The 22304-nt window shown below is 37.9% G+C and overlaps 1 protein-coding gene across 6 annotated transcripts in view; it reads right to left on the bottom strand.

Annotated features, from left to right (window-relative positions):
* The window catches only part of RABGAP1L (RAB GTPase activating protein 1 like), a 687421-nt gene that overhangs the window by 247810 nt on the left and 417307 nt on the right, over positions 1-22304 (bottom strand). For all 6 annotated transcript variants that reach the window (XM_067728697.1, XM_067728698.1, XM_067728699.1 and 3 more), the window contains one exon: positions 5300-5374. In XM_067728697.1, the coding sequence (XP_067584798.1) occupies positions 5300-5374 (75 nt within the window). The remainder of the gene's footprint in view (positions 1-5299; positions 5375-22304) is intronic.

The following is a 22304-nucleotide window of genomic DNA, read 5'->3' as shown; positions in this document are numbered from 1 at the left end:
TTCACTGTCAGCACTGAGGTGGACTCAAGACTGGGCCAGCCCAATCAGATACCTTGCCTTTCTGCCCTTAGTAATTGATTCAAGGATGGCAGATTCCCAAGGCAGGCCAACCAGAATCCTTCAGGGTTTTTGTTTGCTTATTTGTTTTGTTTGTTTGTTTAAGTACAGGAGCTATAGCAAAAGATGATCCCTTTTAAATGAAGTTGTAAAACTGAAAGGATATGAAGCCAGGCCAGTCTGCAGCCAGGCTGCCCACTTTGTGGCCTGCCCATATAAGTTAAGGCAAGAAAATTTAAGCAGAACAGAGACACAGAGACACAGATTTCTGATGACAGAGTATGAACTCTGGAATCCAACCATATCAAAAGCATCTCTGCTCTGGACTTCCCAGTTATGTGAGCCAATATATTTCCTTTTTAAGTTAAACTACTTTTAGTTAATGTTACGTCACATGTAGCAGAAAGATTCCTAAATAATATAATGGCACAAATATTTTCACTTATATATACATATAAAGACACTAGGAAGCCTCTATTTTGTTACCTTGGACTCTGTAGAATCCTTATTTTCAGGAAAACTAAGAAGTAGCTCTGCTTCTCATTTCTGATGCCCACTGGTTAAATCTTATCTGAAACTTGTCTTTTTCGGGAGGAAGCATTTAAAGATCTGTAATTTTTAAACCTTATATTATTTTGAAATATGGCACACAGAATAATATATAAAAGCTAAATTTATACTTCAATGAATATACAATTATGAAGTAAAAACAGATTAAGAACTAGAATACTGTTAATACTCCTGAAGATCCCTATGTGTCCTCACCCAGTCATGACTCCCAATTTCTCCTCAGAGAAATCACTGTCCTGATTTTAACAGTAATCACTTCACTGGTATTATTTATATTTTCCATGCATGGAGCATCCTAAAATAGAGTTTACTTTTGTCTGTTATTGAATTATACTAAAATGGAATCATACCAAATGATACCAATAATTTGCTTTCTTACTAAACATTATGTTTGTATGATTCATTCACATTAGCCTACGTAGTGTGAAGTGTTTCTTTACTTGCTGTATAGTGTTCCACAAAATGAATATACCACAATTTATCCATTTTAATTTCTAATTATAATTCTAATATTAGACATTATAATAGTGGGCATTTGAGTTGTTCGACTATTATAAACACTGATCCTAAAACAATTTTAATACATGATTTTAGTGTACATGTTCATAAATTTGACTAAAGTATATATCTAGGAGTGGAGCTGCCTGGTATGCATATCTTTATCAGATAAAAGCCAAACTGGTTTCCAAACGAGTTATGCCTGGTTACAGTTTTTGAAAAAAAACAATACTTTTAAACATTTTGGGTTATCCAAAAATAATGCTTTTTGCAGTTGGAAAGCTTCCATACATGTTGATATTAGTTTACATAGAGTGATTTAACCTTAAAAAGGAGCATAATTTTCTGAAAGTCTAAAAAAGTATATGTTCAATTAAAAAAAAACCTTAAAGCTGCTTGACAATAAATATGTGCGAGAAATATATTGGGGTTAAAAATTATCTAAAATATTTTATATGATTCTTAGAATAAATGAAATATATGAGGACATTATTTATTACACTAATAATATAATGATGATATTACTGATAATTATTACATATTTAACTTCAAAGGCAGATAAACACTATAATGGTTACAAGCAATCTGTGCTGTAACAGTTTTTCCAAACTGTAAATGATAAATTTCTTATAATTCCATCAATAGATATAACAGCATCTATGTGATAAACACTTAATTCTTCCACTGCTTAAACTACTACAAGTTACAAAGCTATTATCAAAGCTTCTGGAAGTTTCCAAGCACCAGGAGAAGATACTTATTTCTTAAAACTATCTAGACATGGAAAAACTTTAAAATTCTAAATTTTTGTTCTTGATCCTACTTTCATTTTTGGTCTTTCTTTCCTCTTAGGCAGTGAATGTGAAATATAAATGACCATGGGTGAGGAAAAGACAGCATCCCAAGAAGAAGCAGGTTCTGACAATGATTAATATGGAGTTGCCAAAGGATGTCTGGCAGCAAAAAGAAGCAATAGCTTATGTAACTGATAAAAAATTAGTCAGTAAGACCCTAATAACATATCTCCCTGGAACCCGAGATAGTGTATTTGATGAATTGTTTAAGCTAGAGTGTATTCTTCTACCTATTTAAACCACAGAGGCAAAATTAAATATGGAAAAGAAAAAATTACAGTTACCTTCTCTTATTTAAATTGGTTAATGGATGGGTTGGTCAGTCAATGAAATATGCTGATTAACAGAATTATCACATATACTTTTAATTAAAAATTACAATGTAAGATTTTTATTCATTAACACTAAATATCAGTTCATCTTTCCTCCAGGATTCTGAAGGCATTTCTATATTTCCAGTTATTTTTACAAGCCATGGCAACAACTGCATAGTTCTATTAATGTAGAAAGTGTAGAAACTAAACTGAATTTCTATTCATCTTGTCACATACTTTGGAGGCAATTTTGTTGAATACGTTTACAATGGCCGACTTTCCATGACCCTTGTAATAGGACAGTAGATAATGTAAAAAAAAAAAAAAAAAATCTGGGTTATTTGAGTTTCCTAGTTATTTGAATCACTGCCTCTCTTTTTTTTCGGGGAGGAAGTATGTCCAGAGAAATATGAACTTACAGTTAACTAAACTTCTGTTAAGTCTCAGAACAGATTTCCTGGAGTGATATTCTTCCCACTGAAGTTTAATCAATATATTATAATGTGTTTAATGGGGCTACAGGTCTAAAATGCTAAACTGTGACATATTCAAAGATTACTTTGTGGAAGATAAAGCTTCACTATCCATGGCTTGGACATCAGCTCTCGTCAGAATTATCATAAAATCTCCTTTTAGAAAAATGGTGGTTATGAAACTTGGTGAACACGTCTATGTCACAGTTTATAGTCTCCAGTCCCCTGTGGTAGGGACCTGACTATTCTAACTACTAGGTGGGTTTAGTAATAGAACAAAGGCTCCAAGAATTTGTGAGTATAAAGTACTTGATTATCACAAGAAATCTGAAGAACATGGGCTGTGGAGATGACAAAAAAAGGACAGCAAGGAGAAGATCAAAAAGACCATAAACAGATAATGATGCCGCAGAGAAAGAAGTCAAAGTTAAAGTGAATAATCACAATAGAACCACCGTATATTATTAGTATCATTAAAATCAAATGATCAGCATTAGGACCACGAGTCTATTATAATTGTTCTTCGTTTCCAGAATGCAAACCTAAAAGAAATGCTTTTGTTTTAAACGTGCTGGACCTCTCTGCTGCATTTGACATTATACAATGCTGCTTCTCTGTTGAAAATCCAGAAATTCTTCAAGGATTCCTCTTCCTCATCAGTCCTCTAAATATCTGGCATTCCTGGGATCTATTCTGTTCTTCTTCTTCTATTTATTCTTCTTATATGGTCTAATCCACTCTCATGATTTCAGCTTTGATTCCTCCCCCAGTGTCAGTCTCCAGTAAACAGTTGGTTGCTGGACAGCTTTACTCAGACATCCCAAAAATACCACCTCCGCCAAATTTCAAAACAAAATTCATCATCAACTCCTAACCTTTCTTCTCCATTCAATCTCAACGGACGTGTTTTCTGTCTCAGCTCAAAATACCATACTTCATCCAGTCACCTAAGCAAGAAAACTAGACATGTTACCTTTGACCCTTCCTTTGTCAATCCATCCATGAAACCTACCAATTTTGCCTCCTGCATGTTTTTAGATATTTTTTAAAATAAATTTATGTATTTATTTATTTTTGGCTGCATTGGGTCTTCGTTGCTGCGTGCAGGCTTTCTCTAGTTGCGGCGAGCAGGGGCTGCGCTTCGCTGCGGTGTGTGGGCTTCTCATTGCGGTGGCTTCTCTTGTTGCAGAGCACCAGCTCTAGGCGCATGGGCTTCAGCAGCTGTGGCACGCAGGCTCTAGAGCACAGGCTCAGTAGCTGTGGCGCACGGGCTTAGTTGCTCCGCGGCATGTGGGATCTTCCCAGACCAGGGCTCGAACCCGTGTCCCCTGCATTGGCAGGTGGACTCTTAACCACTGCGCCACCAGGGAAGTCCCCTCCTGCATGTTTTTAATTGTTTTTTTCTCTGGGTCTCAACATCTCTCATTTAGATTGATGTTTCCTAACTGGTCTCTCTGCTATTGCTTGCTCCCTTCAGTTCAACTCTCTACATGGATATAATAATTTATCTGAAGTGAACATCTGATTGTCATTCCCTTGCTTCGAAATGATCAATGGCTCCTCATTAGCTTTAGCATAAAGCCCACATTTCTTGACATTATTAAAAAGTCTTCATAATTTGGTCCCTGCCCATATGACCATTTTTACCTCATACCTCTCTCTGCATACAATTTCTATAGCAACAGTAAAGGAACTATCATTTCATACTGTTCCCTTTATATGCTGTGCCCTTTGTGTTTCCATACATTTGCTAATGCTGTTCCTTTTGTCTACCAATCGCTACTCCCTCTCTTACCCAGCTCACCTTCCCCAACCTCAAATATTTATGTCCTGGCAAAGCTACCACCTCCTCTAGAAAGTCTTTTCTGAAAGTTCTGGCAGAGCTGAGTTGGATAATTCTCCTCTCTATTCTCTTATTCTGTGCATCGCTTTCACTTGGCACACTGTAAGCTCCTCTACAGTGATCATCACAAAAATCAGCACAGATACATAAAAAGAACTAAAATAATAGGTACGTGCGTACATTACCTGTGCCCCATCCTAGCCCATGAGGCCTTTGAGAACACAAACGATAAATTATTCGTATTTGTAATCCCACTTCCTAGCCCAGTACTGACAACTGATTCTCAATAAATGTTCTGTTAAATGAAGGCGACTAAGAGAAAAGAGAGTATACAAAAATAAATCACAAAAAAGTTAGAAGACTTCCTTGTCACATTCCTTCATCATGGCTCTGGTCCTGCTCATATTTGGGCAGTTACATTGACTTCTTTAATTCTAGAGGGTTCTAGTTAAAAATAACTCCAAATAAGCAATTTATTCCCTACCAGCCAGCAAAATTAATTCTACTGAGAAACTGTCCTGTTCGTGACATCAGATCTCTTACTTTATCACCAAAAGAACATTTTTAAAAAGATATGCCATGTGTAATCTCCATCAGGTCAATGGAGAATAAGAAGGGAAAACAAAACCAAGCATCAAATAAAATAAACTTGGCAGCACCATGCCCTTTATTACATGGAAAATTACTTACATGCAGCAGCAACACAGCAGCAAGAAAAGACTGTCCTTGACAGTACCCAATGTCTTCGTCATAGACAGAGTAGGCCTAGAGAAAAGATGAAAAGAAAGAAGAATCATAAACATTCACGGAGTTTAACCTAAGTGCTAGCTCACATCAAGCTGCTGCTTGTTCTTGTCCCTGGCCTGTCCACCACAATTTCAATGATCCCTCAATTTGGATGTGTGAGCCATTAGCACAGTGGGATCCCTCAAAGAGGCTGTACATTTCCTAAAGCAATTCTAGATGTACCATTATCCCCAGGTTCATCTTTAGAATCTGGAATAAAGAGATGCTCAGAGCACCTAAATTAATTTTTAAAGATCCATTATGGTTTGTGGTCAGGCAAATGAGACTGTGGGAGGCAGAAGCAAATAGTGGAAGAGGGTGGGAAGGTTCTACAGTTGATGTGGGAATTCTAATGCACCATACGGGGGAAACCTTAATGCTGCGAGAGTGCAGTGCAGATCCCCTAACCTAACAGAAAAAAAAAAAAAAAATCACCCTCTCTAGCCTCTACATGTTCTCAGGCACCTTCTAAACTACTCTCGCACTTTCCAGAGGCTAAAGGGTGATTCCTCCCATCTATACCACTAGGGCAAACCGGAAACATTTAGTATTGCCCTGCATTTTTAGCAGAATGGCTGGGAGAGAGCCTCTTGCCACACATGCCACACACTATCACGAAATGTTCTGCCTATTTACCATCTTCAACATCATTCTAACCAGGCTGCTAGTACAGAGCCAGTGGCCCATTCACAGGAAATATAGTATCCCTAGAGAAGCAGCTATCATACCATTCACCTTAATATTCACCTTAGTCTTTATAGAAAAGGAAATCAGGTTGTATGCTTAATACTTCAAACTGCTGAGACTACAATTTTTTTTTTAAAAATACCCTGTTCAAGTTTTTAAGAGGTTGAATCAATTACAGTAGGCGGACCATGCTGATCAAAGACTATAGTATAGGAATTAGTAAGGTTTTGCTGTAAAAGTCCAAATAGTAAATATTTTAGGCTTTGAGGGACACTTACATATCTGTTGTATATTGTTTTTCTTTTCTTAAACAACCCCTTACAATATAAAAACCATTTGTGGCTTTTGTGGATTAAGGGTAGTACAAAGTCAGACAGCGTAGGCTATAGTTTCCTGATCCCTGATTTAGAACAACAAAAACGAAAATCATTCAGATGCTCCTACATTTGTTTTTAAAAGACAAACATCCCAACTGTGCTGTTTAAATCCTGGACATGTATCCCATTCCATGTATCTCACCTATCTGTTGTGCTTCATTAAAGTGAGGGGAATCTCCATTTAATGCACTATGATTTTGTGAGTATAAAAGTACTCTCTGGGGCTTCCCTGGTGGCGCAGTGGTTGAGAGTCCGCCTGCAGATGCAGGGGACACGGGTTCGTGCCCCGGTCCGGCAAGATCCCACATGCCGCGGAGTGGCTAGGCCCATGAGCCATGGCCACTGAGTCTGTGCATCGGAGCCTGTGCTCCACAACGGGAGAGGCCACAACAGTGAGAGGTCCGCGTACCGCAAAAAAAAAAAAACACCAAAACTCTCTGTCCAGGGCAATGGTTATCAAAGATAAATAGGAATGGTTACCATAGGGAGGGTAAGTGGGGAATCTCCCATATGCCAAGGTAGTCAGAGTACAGGGACTAGAACTCTTTTTTTACTTAAAAAAACTTTATTGAAATATAGCTTATATTCAGTGAAATGCATACCTTTTAATTTCACAATTCCTTTGAGTCATTTATGTAACCCCGTCATTATAGAATATTTCCATCATTCTAGAATGTTCCTCATGCCTCTTTGCAGTCAAACCACCTCCACCCCAGGCCACCAGTAATCTGATTGTTTTCACAATCTATTATTAGCTTTGCTTTTTTTTTTTTTTTTTTTTTGCGGTACGCGGGCCTCTCACTGCTGTGGCCTCTCCCATTGCAGAGCACAGGCTCTGGACGCGCAGGCTCAGCGGCCATGGCTCACGGGCCCAGCCGCTGCGCGGCATGTGGGATCTTCCCGGACCGGGGCACGAACCTGTGTCCCCTGCATCAGCAGGCGGACTCTCAACCACTGCGCCACCAGGGAAGCCCCAGCTTTGCATTTTTTAAAGAATTTCATATAAGTGGATTAATATAATATATACTCTTTTGTGTCTGGCCTCTTTCACTCAGCATAATGTTTCTGAGATTCTTCCATGTTGTTGCATGCATCAGTAGTTCATCCCTTTTAATCAGTGGGTAGTATTCTACTGTATGAACATACCACAATTGGTCTATCCATTCTCCCATTGATAAACATTTGGTTTTTTTCCCAGTTTGGAGCTAGTACAAATAAAGCTGGTTTGTATACATAAGGCTTTTTGTGTACATAGGTTTTCATTTCCCTTGGGTAAATACCGAGGAGTGGGGGTTCACGGTTCAAACGATAGGGGTATGTTTAACTTTATAAGATACTGCCAAACTATTTTGCAAGGTGGTTGTTCAATTATTGCATCCACACCAGCAAAATATAAGAGTATTCACTGCTTCAGATCCTTGTCAATACTTGACATTGCCAGTCTTTTTCCTTTTATTAATTCCTGTGGACTTAAATTTCTCTGATGGCTAATGACATAGAGCATATTATCATGTGCTTTTAGGCAACTGATACATATTCTTTTGTGATTATCTCGTCAAGTTCTTGCTCATTTGTTTAATTGGGCTGTTCATCTTATTATTGCTGATTCATGGGAGTTCTTTATACATTCTGTTGACAAGATCATTGTCTGACATATGTATTACCAATATTTTCTCTCAGTGTGTGACCTGCCTTCTCATGCTCTTAATGGTGTCTTTTGAAGTACTATTGTTATCTTTTAACCTTCTTCTGCCAATGTTGATATTATGACACTCTCTTCTAATAAGAGACGAATTATATCATGGAATCATTAGCTAAAGAATTTAAAAGAAGCTTTTCTTCATTATAACCAGTTTCCAGAGTTCAGCCTAATTTTAGAAACTGAAAGATGGATTAGCATCCTTTTACTTATTTAATTTTCTTTGATTATATACTTATGAGTCCTTATTTGTACTTTTATCCAGAGCTCATGGGTGTGTGTGTGTGTGTGTGTGTGTGTGTGTGTGAGTTAGGGTGGAGGGAGAGTTACAGAGAGAAAAGAGAAGGAAAAAATAACAAAGAAAGAGGGGAAAGGTTCTAATACTATCCCTATTTAGTGCATTCCTGATGGTACTCCATCACTTCCTTTTCCATGAACAAGGAACTCTGAGATCTGTTGATAAGAGATATATTTTCAAGGTTTCCCTTCCCCATAAAAGATGTCTAAGTTGAGGATTCCTTAAAACTGGGGATCTCTGAAGTCAATCATGCTTCATCAACCCTGACAAAACTTTGACAAATGTTTGATCCATCTTTATATATTTCATGTTTACTGAGAAGTGTGCTATTTATATGCTCGTTTGTGTTACAAGAGAAGTCCAATATAAAATGAAGGTCCACAACACACCAGAGAAGGGATGAACTCAGTGACCTCACAAACTATTCTCTAACTGGAGAGCTGAGAATAAAAGTTCAAATCAGCAATGTATTGATCTTACTTTCTAATTGTGTTATGGCTTTGGATTAGGTTAGCAACAAAAATGACTTTTCAGAGGCCACCTACCAAATTTGATTTTATGATTCACAGTTTGAAAAACACAATGCTCTAGCAAGTTCTTTCCCTTGGAGTTCTTCTAAGCACTGTTTGGCTTTATTCTAAGCCTTCTGTGAGTTGAATCAAATCCTTTCCCTCTATCTGAAACTTGCCTCTCTTTGCACCATACCTCTCCCCACTCCTCATTTTAATTGCTTTTCTGGCCAGATGCCTGCTTTCAGACTGACTTTCAAAAACCATCTGAGTACCACTTCTATAATGGAGAAGTAATTCCTACTGGACCAACCTTCCCCCCGGTAACAAATTTAAACTATATCGAGACAAATATATAAAACAACTATCTGAAGGCACTGAACAAAAAAGCAGGAAGAAACTGGAGGGGAAAATAAACTTGGATGAAGGGAATGAACGGTAAAATTCTCATTCTTTATGGCTTTTGCTGGAGGTCATGCACCAGTGTGGATGGCTAAAACTTGGATATAAAACTGTAGACTTATTCGTTTGAAGAACCAGGGAACAGATTGGGGTGACCATAACATCTAGAAAGCGAGAGTGGAAACACTAGAAAAAAAGAGTAACAGAAGAGAAGCCTTTACTACACTTAGTGTAAAAGTATTTACAATATCCAAGACAAGGTAAAACTGATACATATATAGACAAATAATTAATAGAACAGAATAAAAAGTCTAGAAGTAGAGCCACACTCATACAGTCATTTAATTTCAACAAAGTTACCAAGATAATACATTGAGGAAAGGAAATTTTTTTATATATGTAAAAACATAAACATATAAAAATTGTTTCAACAAATGTGCTCAAACAATTGGATATCCATATGGGGGAAATAAATCAACCTTGATCCCTACTTCACTTCATATGGAAAAATTAATTCTAAATGTACTATGCTCCTAAACATAAAACGAAAACTATAAAGCTACTCAGTGAAAACACAGAACATCTTTGTAACTTGGTAAATGCAAAGGTTTCTTAGCCAGGGCACAGACACATTAACTATTAAAAAAATAAACTGATACAGTAGACATCATCAAAATTTAGAAACCTCCACTGATAAAAGGACACCATTAAGAAAATAAATAGGTAAACCACAGACTGGGAAAATATTTGCAAATATATCTAAACAAAGTCTTGAATCAGAATATATAAAGAACTCCTACAACTCAATGTCAAACAACCTAAGTTAAAAATGGAAAGAAGATATGAAAAGACACTTTACAAAGAAATATCTATGAATGGGCAATGGGAACGTGGCCAAGTGTAGAGGAGATGAAAACAGTGGATTAGGAGGATGTGGAACTCACCTCTCCCCATGAACACATCAGAAGTACATCCACTTGTGGAACAACTGTCACTGACAACTAACTGGACACTGGCAGAAAGACTCCTGTACAACCAAGACTGTAAGAAAGATCCACGAAGAATTGAGTAGGAAGGGAAGAGAAGTGATCAGATTGAGACCTGTACCACTAAGAGGAGACTCAGAGGAAAAGGGAGATTACATGAGCAGAGATCCTCCCTGGAGAGTGAGTGATGTGAGCCACATACTGGGTGCCACAGCTCTGGGGACCAACACAGGAAAGACAAGCTCCTTGGCTGGTTGGAGGGCCAATGGGACTAACAGGAGGGCTGTGAAAAGACTGGGCTTCACTTGTAAGAAGCATGAACACGCTCGCTCCTGAAGCAGGACAGAGAGGGTGGTTTGTAAACTGCATGGGTGGCTGGCCACCTTCCTGTGACCACTCCAGTGTGTGCCCCCATTTGAACCAAATGAACACTCTAGCCCTGCTTTCTTCACAACACAGCTCCACACTGGGGTGAGGGCTGCCATGGTTGAGGAGGAAGCTTGGCTGTGAGACACAGAGATGGCTCAGACCCAAAGCGGCATCTGAGCAGGCAGAGGGAACCATTATTTACACAGGCAGTGTGTCAGAAGCAGGGTCTCAGACCCCAATTGGACTGCCACAGCCCAAGCCCTGACCTACCCCAAATGCCCACACCAGCACCTCTTGCTCAAACACCATCCCTCTGGGGAGAGGGTGCCAGTGCTGGGAAAGGAGAGAGCACATACTGTTCGATTTCATTTGTCTCCAGGTATTTTAAAATTTCCTCTCTGATTTCTTCAGTACCGATTGGTTGTTGAGTAGCATACTGTTTAGCCTCCACATATTTGTGTTTTCTGCAGTTTTTTTCTTGTAGTTAATTTCTAGTCTCATATCATTGTGGTCAGAAAAGATGCTTGATATGATTTTAATCTGCTTAAATTTATTAAGACTTGCTTTGTGGCCTAGTATGTGATCTATTCGGGTTAATTTTCCATCTGCACTATCAATTTCTCCATTTATGTTTGTTAATATTGGCTTTATGTATTTAGGTCTTCCTGTGTTGGGTGCATATATATTTATAATTGTTATATCTTCTTCTTGGACTGATCCCTTTAACATTAAATAATGTCCTTCTTTGTCTCTTGTTACAGTCTTTGTTTTAAACTATATTTTGTCTGATACAAGTATTGCTAGCCCAGCTTTCTTTTTTTATTTCCATTTTTATGAAATATCTTTTTCCATCCTATCACTTTCACCATCTGTGTCTTTAGATACAAAGTGAGTCTCTTATAGGCAGCATATATGAATCTTACTGTTTTTAAATCCATTCCACCACTCTATGTCTTTTGATTGGAGCATTTAGTCCATTTACCTTTAAAGCAGTTCTTCATGGGTATGTACATATTGCTATTTTGTTAACTATTCTCTGGTTGTTTTGCAGTTCTTTTTTGTTCCTTTTTCTTCTTTTGCTCTCTTCCTTATTGATTTGATTACTATTTTTAGTGTTATGCTTAGATTCCTTTCTCTTTTTTTCATGTGTATCTATTATAGATTTTTGGTTTGCAGTTACCATGAGATTCATATATAACAACCTATATGTATATATGATAAGCTGATGATCACTTAAGTTGGAATGTATTTTTACTCACCCATCCCCAACTTTAATGTTTTTGACATGATATTTTACATTTTTTGTTTTGTGTATCCCTTAACTACTTACTGTGGATATAGATGACTTTACTATTTTTTTCTTTTAACTTTTGTACTAGCTTTACAAGTGGATGATTTACTACCTTTATTGTATGTTTGTCTTTATTGATGAGATTTTTCCTTTTGTAACTTTTGTATTTAAATTTATGATCTTTTCTAGTTAGTGAGTTCCCTTTAGCATTTCCTGTATAGCTCATTTAGTGGTGCTCAACTTTTTTAGTTTTTGCATGTCTGTAAAACTGATTCTCTCTCTTTCAAATCTGAATGATAACCTTGTTGGGCAGAGTATTTTTTTCTTGTAGATTTTATTCTTTAATCACTTTGAATATATCGTGCCACATCCTTCTGGCCTGAAAGTTTTTGCTGAAAAGTCAGCTGATAGCCTTATGTATGGGTTCCCTTGTACATAACTTGTTGCTTCTCTCTTGATGCTTTTAAGATTCTCTATCTTTAATTTCTGACATTTTAATTTTAATGTGGACCTCTTTGGGTCCATCTTGTTTGGGACTCTCTATGCTTCCTGGACCTAGATGTCTGTTTGCTTTCATGGGTTATGGACATTTTCAGCTATTATGTCTTCAAAAAAATTCTCTAACCCCCTGCTCTCTTCTCTCTCTGGGACCCCTATAATGTGAATGTTAGGTTGTCCCATAGGTCTCCTAAACTATCCTCATTTTAAAAATTCTTTTTCCTCTTTTCTGTTCAGCTTAGGTTATTTCTACTACTTTGTCTTCAGTTTGCTGATCTATTCCTTTGTATCATCTGATCTACTGTTGATTTCTCCTACTGTATTCATTTGTTCAGCTATTTGGTTCTTCTTTATATTTTCTAACTCTTAAAATTTTCACTGTGTTCACCCATTCTTCTCCTGAGTTTGTTGAATATCTTTATGATTACCTTGAACTTTTTATTGGGTAGACTGCTTACCTCGTCCTTGTTTAGTTCTTTTGCTGAGGTTTTGCCGTGTTCCTTCATTTGGAACATATTCCTCTACCTCCTAATTTTGCATAATTCTCTGTGTTTATTTCTGTGTATTAGGCAGGTCAGTTATGTTTCCCAGTATTTGAGAAGTGGCTTTAGGTAGGAGCTGTCTTATGGGGCACAGCAGCACACTCCCTTCTGGTCACCAGAACTTTATGCTCTAGGGGTATCCCCTATGTGGGACCCTTCTGTTGTGGCAGGGTGCACTGGTAGTCAAGGCTGGCCCCTGACCTGGTTGGCTGCCAGGACCTCCGCATATGGAGGCTGCCAGCTGGTGGTGGGTGGGGCCAGGTCCTGGCAGGGACCTGCAATTTACTTTAAAGTATTAAAATACTTTAAAGTATTAAAATGGATTAATTAATTGCATATAAGGGTAGACGGACAGAGACATTTGTGATAAAAAAGTAACAAAATATTATAGAATCTAGGTGACAGGTTTATGGATGTTCACTGTACAAGTCTTTGAGTTTTTCTGTGTATTTGAAAATTTTTTGTATCTTTTGGGGGAAAAAAATCTGTGTCTGTATTCTGTCTCTTCTCCCTGATCTGGACTATAGACTACTCTTCTGGCTGGGGTCCCAAGAGAGCTTTATATATTCATTCAGCAAGTCACTATTTACTGAGCACCTATTATATAATCAAGCATTGTGCTGAGGTAGACACCAAGATGAAAAGATATGGTCTCTACTCCTCAGCTCAGAGTCTTGCCCAAGAGTTCAGCATGTACAATGAAAAAGTACACAGTGAGATAAGTTCTCATAGTTATGTGGAAGATCAGAGGGAAAGGGTGGGTAACCAGGTCATAATGCCAGGAATAGAGACAAAGGCAAGGGAGGCATCTCAGACAAGGTGATACTGTCTTAATCTTAAAGAAGAGGATGTGACCAGAATTGCTGCAAGCCTGGCCTCACATTCTTGAAGGAAGAATACAGAGATACTTCAGGTATGCTGCAGGGAAATGGCATGTACAAAGGCAGACAGTGCCAGACACTGTGATAAGTGCTTTTCTACATTCTCAATTAATCCTCACAAAGCCTATGAGATAAGAAAAGTGACATTTAGAGAGGGTAATTAACTTGGGCAAGGTCACGTAGCTAGAGCCAGAATTTGAACCCAAATCTTTTCAAATACAGAGCCTGTACACTTAATACCTTTATTACACCACTGCTATAGATTGTGTTCTCCCAAAATGAAGGAGGGCCTATTTTCTGATTTGCCTTGGGGGTCAAGAGAGATAGGAAATAAGATTCCATACTCTCAAAAGAAATGACAATCTGACCAAGGGCAGCTTAATATTTTTCAATCCGTAACTCATGGGTTTAGGGAAGGAGAACTTTCAATTTCTTTGTGTAATATGCATGTTTATTAACATACTACTACAGGTAAAACTTAGACATGTAAACAGAGATAGCTGTTAAAGCTTAATCATGTTGGTGCTAACATTTATATATAATGTAAGTTCTCCTTATTGAAATTAATATGGAAACCACTTAACTTTTTTTATCTTGTGAATAATTGTTATGCATCGATAGGGATGCTAACTTTGAAAATAATTTTCCACAGGGTAGTGGGACTTTGTTTGCCAGCCCAAAATATACAATAACCACTACTGCTCTTGAATGACCTTAAAATCATTAAGGAATGTTTTTACTCTTACAGCTAGATTGTCTAAAGACTTATCTACAACCTTATTTCTCCCAAAACACTCTCACACACAAACCTTTATCAGATTGGTACAGGAAATACAGAATGCTGTTTCTCTTTTGTCCCAGAAATAGGCAACATACAGTACTATTTTATCAGATAATCACACTTGAAGATGAAGGAAGGTCAGACTCACAGGAAGAATGAAAAGGAAATCAGAAGATGTTCTCTAACAAGATAGAAAGGCTGCTATGTGGGCATGCAAGAAGGGATTAAACTTCTCAAACAGATTCCCATTTAGCTTCTTGGTACCGCTAAAGTACTGCTGTGTTTGCTGATTTACCGGCTATCATAGACAGTAGTTAAGTTCACCAGTTTTAACCATGATAACATTTCGTGTTTCTCCAAACACTAACCTAAATATTGAGCTGTCACACAATTGAACATAGCTCTAAGGAAAATACTGAGAACAGGAAATATTAACTCAGATCTCCTCACTTTAACAGGAGCTTGACATTTATGTAAAACAATTTGCCATTTATTAGTTAGACAAACTGTTTCATTTATCAGTACAATGAACTTCGGCCAACATGAAGTCAAAACGAACAAACAAACAAACAAACAAATCAGTCTTTGGATTATTGCTCAGTAGCCCTTAAGTGAGTATGTTAGGGAGAAACAACCAAATATAAAATATGTGGAATAAACTCATTTACAAACTGAAAAGAGATCTGTTCTCACAATCTGAGAGACAAAAAAAGAGATACCCAAGAAAGACTATTTTAAAGTAATGCCACAATAAGCTAAATGAAAAGAGATCACAGGGTGACAAGAATCATTAAAACACATGGCTGTCTAAAAGAGATTAGGATAACATTTAAAGAAAAGATTATTTAATATAGCACAAGAATACAAGTGGCTTTTCAAATAACTTTTAGCATTAATTTTTCTTATTGTTAACTAGCCAGTAACATTTATTTATCAATAACTACTATCTATTTTTTCAGATTTTATATATATAGTAATTTATTTAACCCTTAAAACAACCTCTGAGGTAAGTACTCTTAATATCTCCATTTTATAGACGAAGAAACTGAGGCAAAGGAAAAGTAAACAACTTGTGCCAGGTCACCCAGTTAGTAAGCAGCAGGCCAGAATTCAAACTCAGGGAGCTCCAGAGCTCAAGGCCTTAGCTACTGTCACTATACAGTCTCTAGATCTTAATGATTGTTGACATATGTGGCAGAGTTTAGGTGAGCAACAATAAAACCTAATGATAAAACATAAATTTTTCTTTTTGCTATGTATTCAATAAATATTCACAAACTAAACAGAGAGAGAGAGAGCTTTCATTAAAGAATGCAGAGGAATGATAATCACAAAGTTTAGGACAGTGGTTGACTCGGGTGATGGAACACTGAATCTGAGAGGAGCACCTGGAGTATTCAAAGATATTGGTAATAATATATTTCCTAAGTTGTATGTACAAGGATGTTTCTCCTATTATTGATTTTTAAAACTCATAAATACAAATTATGTTTACTCATTTGAATGTATGATATATTTCATAATTTTAAAAATTTAATTAAAGTTTTAAAAAATTACTTATTAGTAACATTCCATTCAATGGTTTGTGTTAAGATTTCAATTTGGGTGACATCTCTAGAATATAAATATATGAAAGACACACACTGAGCTTCACTGGGGTTCAATATAATGATTAAAATAGTGAAATAGACAACCAGTGAAAAGTTCTCTTCTTGGAGAAAACTGTATATATGTACAGTAGATTCTCATTACTTACAGTAGATATGTTCTATGAAGTTTCTGCAAACACTGAATTAGCAGATACTCAACCACTGTCCATAGGGGATAGAGTGTGTTAGGCTTCTGCAAGTCTCTGGTCACATTTTCAGCAACTGATCAATACATAACCTTGTGTTACGTGTGTTTCTATTTAAATGCACCTTATTTAATATTTATTGTTGACTCATTAATACAGAAATCACTGTCAACAGTGCTGTCACGCACGCCTGAACGAAATTCATCTAACACATGTATTTCCTCCCTAAGGCACATCACATCCTTCCTGTGCTCAGCAACACTAGACACTTAGCATGACACTTGGGGGACATTTTAAACAGCAAAATCACCTAAAGCACAAAAACGTGGCACTAACTATACCACAAAAAGACACTTGGGGGCTTCCCTGGTGGTGTAGTGGTTGAGAGCCCGCCTGCCGATGCAGGGGACATGGGTTCGTGCCCCGGTCTGGGAAGATCCCACATGCCGCGGAGCGGCTGGGCCCGTGAGCCATGGCCGCTGAGCCTGCGCGTCCGGAGGCTGTACTCCGCAGTGGGAGAGGCCACGGCAGTGAGAGACCCGCGTACCACAAAAAAAAAAAAAAAAAAAAAAAAAAGACACTTTGGTATAGTATTAGAGTTGAAACAAGAAGGCAGAACAGTACCCAGTTTCATCTAAACTTGGAACATATGCATCAGGCGACTCAAATTTTCCACACTGCACATGGGCACATCAGTGAATGACCACAAAAGAACCAAGAGTATTGATTTTGGGGTTACAAATAAATCTTAGCAAGTAGATAAATCTGCAAATATGGAATCTATGAATAATGAGAATTGACTTTGTGTGTGTGTGTATGTATCTGCTTAGAACAATATCTGCATCTATCCATGTCTACATATCTTCTTGAAGATATATATCTTTTTGGATACACACACACACACACACACACACACTCATATCCAGAATTAAGCTGAAATCGTTTATTTCTGAATTAGTCTACAAAAAGCAAATTGATACAAAGCTTTTTTTTTTTTTTTTTTGCGGTACGCGGGCCTCTCACTGTTGTGGCCTCTCCCATTGCGGAGCACAGGCTCTGGACGCACAGGCCCAGCGGCCATGGCTCAAAGGCCCAGCCGCTCTGCGGCATGTGGGATCTTCCCGGACCGGGGCACGAACCCGTGTCCCCTGCATCGGCAGGCGGACTCTCAACCACTGCGCCACCAGGGAAGCCCGATACATTTAAGCATTTAAGCCCGATAATTAAAGCATTTTTAATTAATAAAGCCAAAATTGTTATTGATAAATTATTAATTTTAAGAAGGGCCATAAACATCAGAAAAAGCAAGTAAATGAAAAAACTTAATGTGAATATATCCCCACACTACAATTTAAAGTTTTAAAATTTGGTTATAAATCAATATTTTTATTAAAAATTTTCAGTACCCAATATCCCTTATCATATTCCTTTCACTCAAGCTTTTAGAATATTATCAATGACATGGTTTTTTTTTTAATTTCTTTACCATTCAGTACCAGTAGTCCACAGTGATTAACCATTCATTTACCATTATTTTCTGTGAAAATCAGCATGCGCTTTACCATTAAAGCAATATGGTTATGAGGTTCTCAGATTAGGTGAAATCACAAAATTAGCCCCTAACTGCAATGACCAGGACAGTAACTCTAAAATAATTGACTGTTAAAAAGTTTACTTAAAAATTTTCTAATAGTGGATCTTAATGCCAAATACTTCAAATTCCAGCTCTGCCATTTATCAGAATTATTTAAATTCCCTAAGTCTCAATTCTTTGAGGCAACAAATATTTATTGAGAGTCTACTATGTGAAAGACTGGTCAAAGCAGTGAACAAAATGGACAAAAACATTTTGCTCTCACCATAATTTAAAAAGAGTCATGTACCACAATGTTCACTGCAGCTCTATTTACAATAGCCAGGACATGGAAGCAACCTAAGTGTCCATCGACACATGAATGGATAAAGAAGATGTGGCATATATACAATGGAATATTACTCAGCCATAAGAAGAAACAAAATTGAGTTATTTGTAGTGAGGTGGATGGACCTAGAGACTATCATACAGAGTGAAGTAAGTCAGAAAGAGAAAAACAAATACCGTATGCTAATGCATATATATGGAATCGAAAAAAAAAAAGGTTCTGAAGAACCTAGGGGCAGGACAGGAATAAAGACACAGACGTAGAGAATGGACTTGAGGACATGGGGAGGCGGAAGGGTAAGCTGGGACGAAGTGAGAGAGTAGCATGGACATATATACACTACCAAATGTAAAATAGGTAGTTAGTGGGAAGCAGCCGCATAGCACAGGGAGATCAGCTCGGTGCTTTGTGTCCACCTACAGGGGTGGGATAGGTAGGGTGGGAGGGAGACGCAAGAGGGAGGGGATATGGAGATGTATGTATATGTACAGCTGATTCACTTTGTTATATAGCAGAAAGTAACACAACATTGTAAAGCAATTATACTCCAATAAAGATGTTTAAAAAAACCCACTTTGCTCTCAAAAAGCTTATTTTCTAGTGGAAAAAGATAACAGCCTAAATAAATACCAACATACATGCAAACATACATACACATATGTTTGAAAGTAATAAGTGCACTGGCAAAAAGTAAAGCAGGGAAAGGGCCTAAGGAGTTCTGGGCTAAGAGGAGATTGCAATTTTAAGTAGGGTGGTTAGGGCAGGCCATACCGAGAAAGTAACAGTAGAGCAAGAAGTCAAGAGAGGTAAAAGAGCAAGCCACGTAGATCTCTGTTAGTAGATTGTTCCAAGCAGAGGGAACAGCCAGTGCAAGGGCTCTGAAGCATGAGCAAGTCTGGTATGTATGGCTAGGGCAGAATGCATGATGAAAAGAATAGTAATACATGAAATTTACAGCCTTGTAAACCACTATAAAGACTTTGGCTTTTACAATGAATAAGACAGAAAGCCACTGGAAGCAGAAAGACCAGGTAGGTAATTATAGTTTAGAGCAGGGTGGCTACAGTGGAAGTGGTGATAAACAGTCAGGTTCTGGGTATATTTTGAAGACAGAGCCAAAAAGACTTCCTAATGGATAGATGTGTGGTACTGTGAAAGGCAGTCATGCACACCCTGTCGACCTTTGCATGGTGGTAAAAGAGTGTGCCACAGGTCTGGAACATTTCTACACGTGGAGATAAGGAGCCCTCACAGCTTTTGCTGGGCTTACTGCCTTGTTTGGGAATATCTTTCCCTTTTCCAGGCTTGATGTGTACTTCTTTGTTCTGCTTAAGTGTGTGTGTCATATGGCATCTAGCCAACCCCACTGTTATCTATATTTTCAGCGAGGAGGGAATGCGGTCCTTCCCTGTAGCACAAGTAGGGTGCATGCAGACCATCTCCCTGTGACAGCTGCAGGGTAAGACTTGCTCACCACAGGGGACTGACACGCACTACTGAAGCTGATCTTGCGTGCTCTTTTCTATGAGAATAAAGCATTGTTCCTTCCAGTGCCCGTGTGAGTCGTATCTTTCTTAGTAACCCCAACACCTACAAACCGTGCGGTGGGTTGACATCCTGCGACTGCTGCCCCTGATGGTGGGTAACAGTTGTTACTTTCTTAACATGTAGTGTAAGAGAAAAGAAGGAGAGTCAAGGATGATTCAAGGTTTGCTGAGCAGCTGGAGAATGGAGTTACTCCTAACTGAGGTAGAAGAGACTGATGAACCTTTATGATTTGGAATACATTTGGTTTCTGACTGGATCATTTTCAGTGCAGTGATACAGGTGAAATCCTGACTGATATAAGTTTGGGAAAGCATTGGAGAAGAAGAAATGGTTACAGCAAGTATAGTCAAATCTTCTGAGGACTTTTGTGATAAAGGGGAACAATTATCTTCATCTATAACACAAAGGTAGTAGTAGAAACCACCATATAAGCTTTCTGAGAATTAAACAGAGTGCCTAGCACACAATGAAGTGCTGAATAAATGGTAGCAATGACAAGCTGACATCAAGGAGGATTACTACGCCCTTTTCCTAAATATCCCATTTGAGCCATCTTCAGAATGAATATGAAGCTGTCTGAAAGGGGTCTTACTCACTACCAAAATTTCTTACAGATTCTTAGGTTCACTGACTTCTTGAGAATGATCAGTTTTCTACAGATGCCAAAAAAATAAAACCCCACCAATTTGTTTAGAGACGTAAGTTGTACCTCTTTTTTCCCACTCTTTGAAGCCAGATTTGCCAGTGTAAGTCTAATAAATCTTTATAAACTCTCACAAGAAAAACTCATGAAAGACAGAAAGGATAATAAAATTCATCTTTAAAACATCATTAAGCTACCATTTCCTTCCTGGTACCATTAATGAGAGCAAGACAGACACACACAGGGGTGGCCTGGCATGGTATATCAGACCCTAACCAGAATGACAAGGCCATCCATGTGGAGAAGTGGTGGCCAAAAAAGGGGAATCAGTGGCTGACAGGATGAGGAGTACCTGCAGGGTGACATTCTGGCATGGGGTGTTAGAGCCTTACCATGGTAAAGTCCATTTGTGCAAGACAGAATTGACAGCAGCAATGGGAGATTGGTTACATACAGGAACGTAGATCTAATGGATAAATATTAAGGATTATGCAAGCTAGGTTTCTCATTGCCAGAGAAGGGAGTTACAAATGCAGGAACGAAGAACACTAGAATTAATCCTCTCGTGTTGGACTGAAATTGGAAGTATTCCTATGACTCCATAGTTTTCAACACATATAAACAGATATAAAAACAAATGTGGCTTTTGCACAGCAAAGGAAACCATAAATAAGACGAAAAGACAACCCTCAGAATGGGAGAAAATATTTGCAAATGAAGCAACTGACAGGGATTAATCTCCAAAATATACAAACAGCTCATGCAGCTCAATATCAAAAAAACAAACAAAAAATGGGCAGAAGACCTAAATAGACATTTCTCCAAAGAAGACAAACAGATGGCCAAGAGGCACATGAAAAGACGTTCAACATTACTAATCATTAGAGAAATGCAAGTCAAAATTACAATGAGGTATCACCTCACACTGGTCAGAATTGCTATCATCAAAAAACCTACAAACAATAACCTACAAACAATAAATGCTGTGAAGAAAAGGGAACCCTTTTATACTATTGGTGGGAATGTAAATTGATACAGCCACAATGGAGAACATTATGGAGGTTCCTTAAAAAACTAAAAACAGAACTACCATATGACCCAGCAACCCCACTCCTGGGCATATACCTGGAGAAAACCATAATTCCAAAAGATACATGCACCTCAGTGTTCATTGCAACACTATTTACAATAGCCAGGACATGGAAGCAACCTAAATGTCCATCAACAGAGGAATGGATAAAGAAGATGTGGTACATATATACAATGGAATATTACTCAGCTATAAGAAGGAACGCAATTGTGCCATTTGCAGAGACATGGATGGACCTAGAGACTGTCATACAGAATGAAGTAAGCCAGAAAGAGAAAAACAAATATTGTATATTAACACATATATGTGGAATATAGAAAAATGGTACAGATGAACCTATTTGCAAAGCAGAAATAGAGACACAGACGTAGAGAACAAACGTATGGACACCAAGGGGGGAAAGAGGGAGTGGGAAGAACTGAGAGATTGGGATTGACATATATATATACTACCATGTATAAAACAGATAACTAATGAGAACCTACTGTATAGCACAGGGAACTCTACTCAATGCTCTGTGGTGACCTAAATGGGAAGGAAATCCAAAAAGGAGGGGATATATGTATATGTATAGATGATTCACTTTGCTGT

This window comes from Pseudorca crassidens, chromosome 2, assembly GCF_039906515.1.
Source record: "Pseudorca crassidens isolate mPseCra1 chromosome 2, mPseCra1.hap1, whole genome shotgun sequence".
Lineage (NCBI taxonomy): Eukaryota > Metazoa > Chordata > Mammalia > Artiodactyla > Delphinidae > Pseudorca > Pseudorca crassidens.
This window is presented reverse-complemented; position numbering and strand designations above follow the sequence as displayed.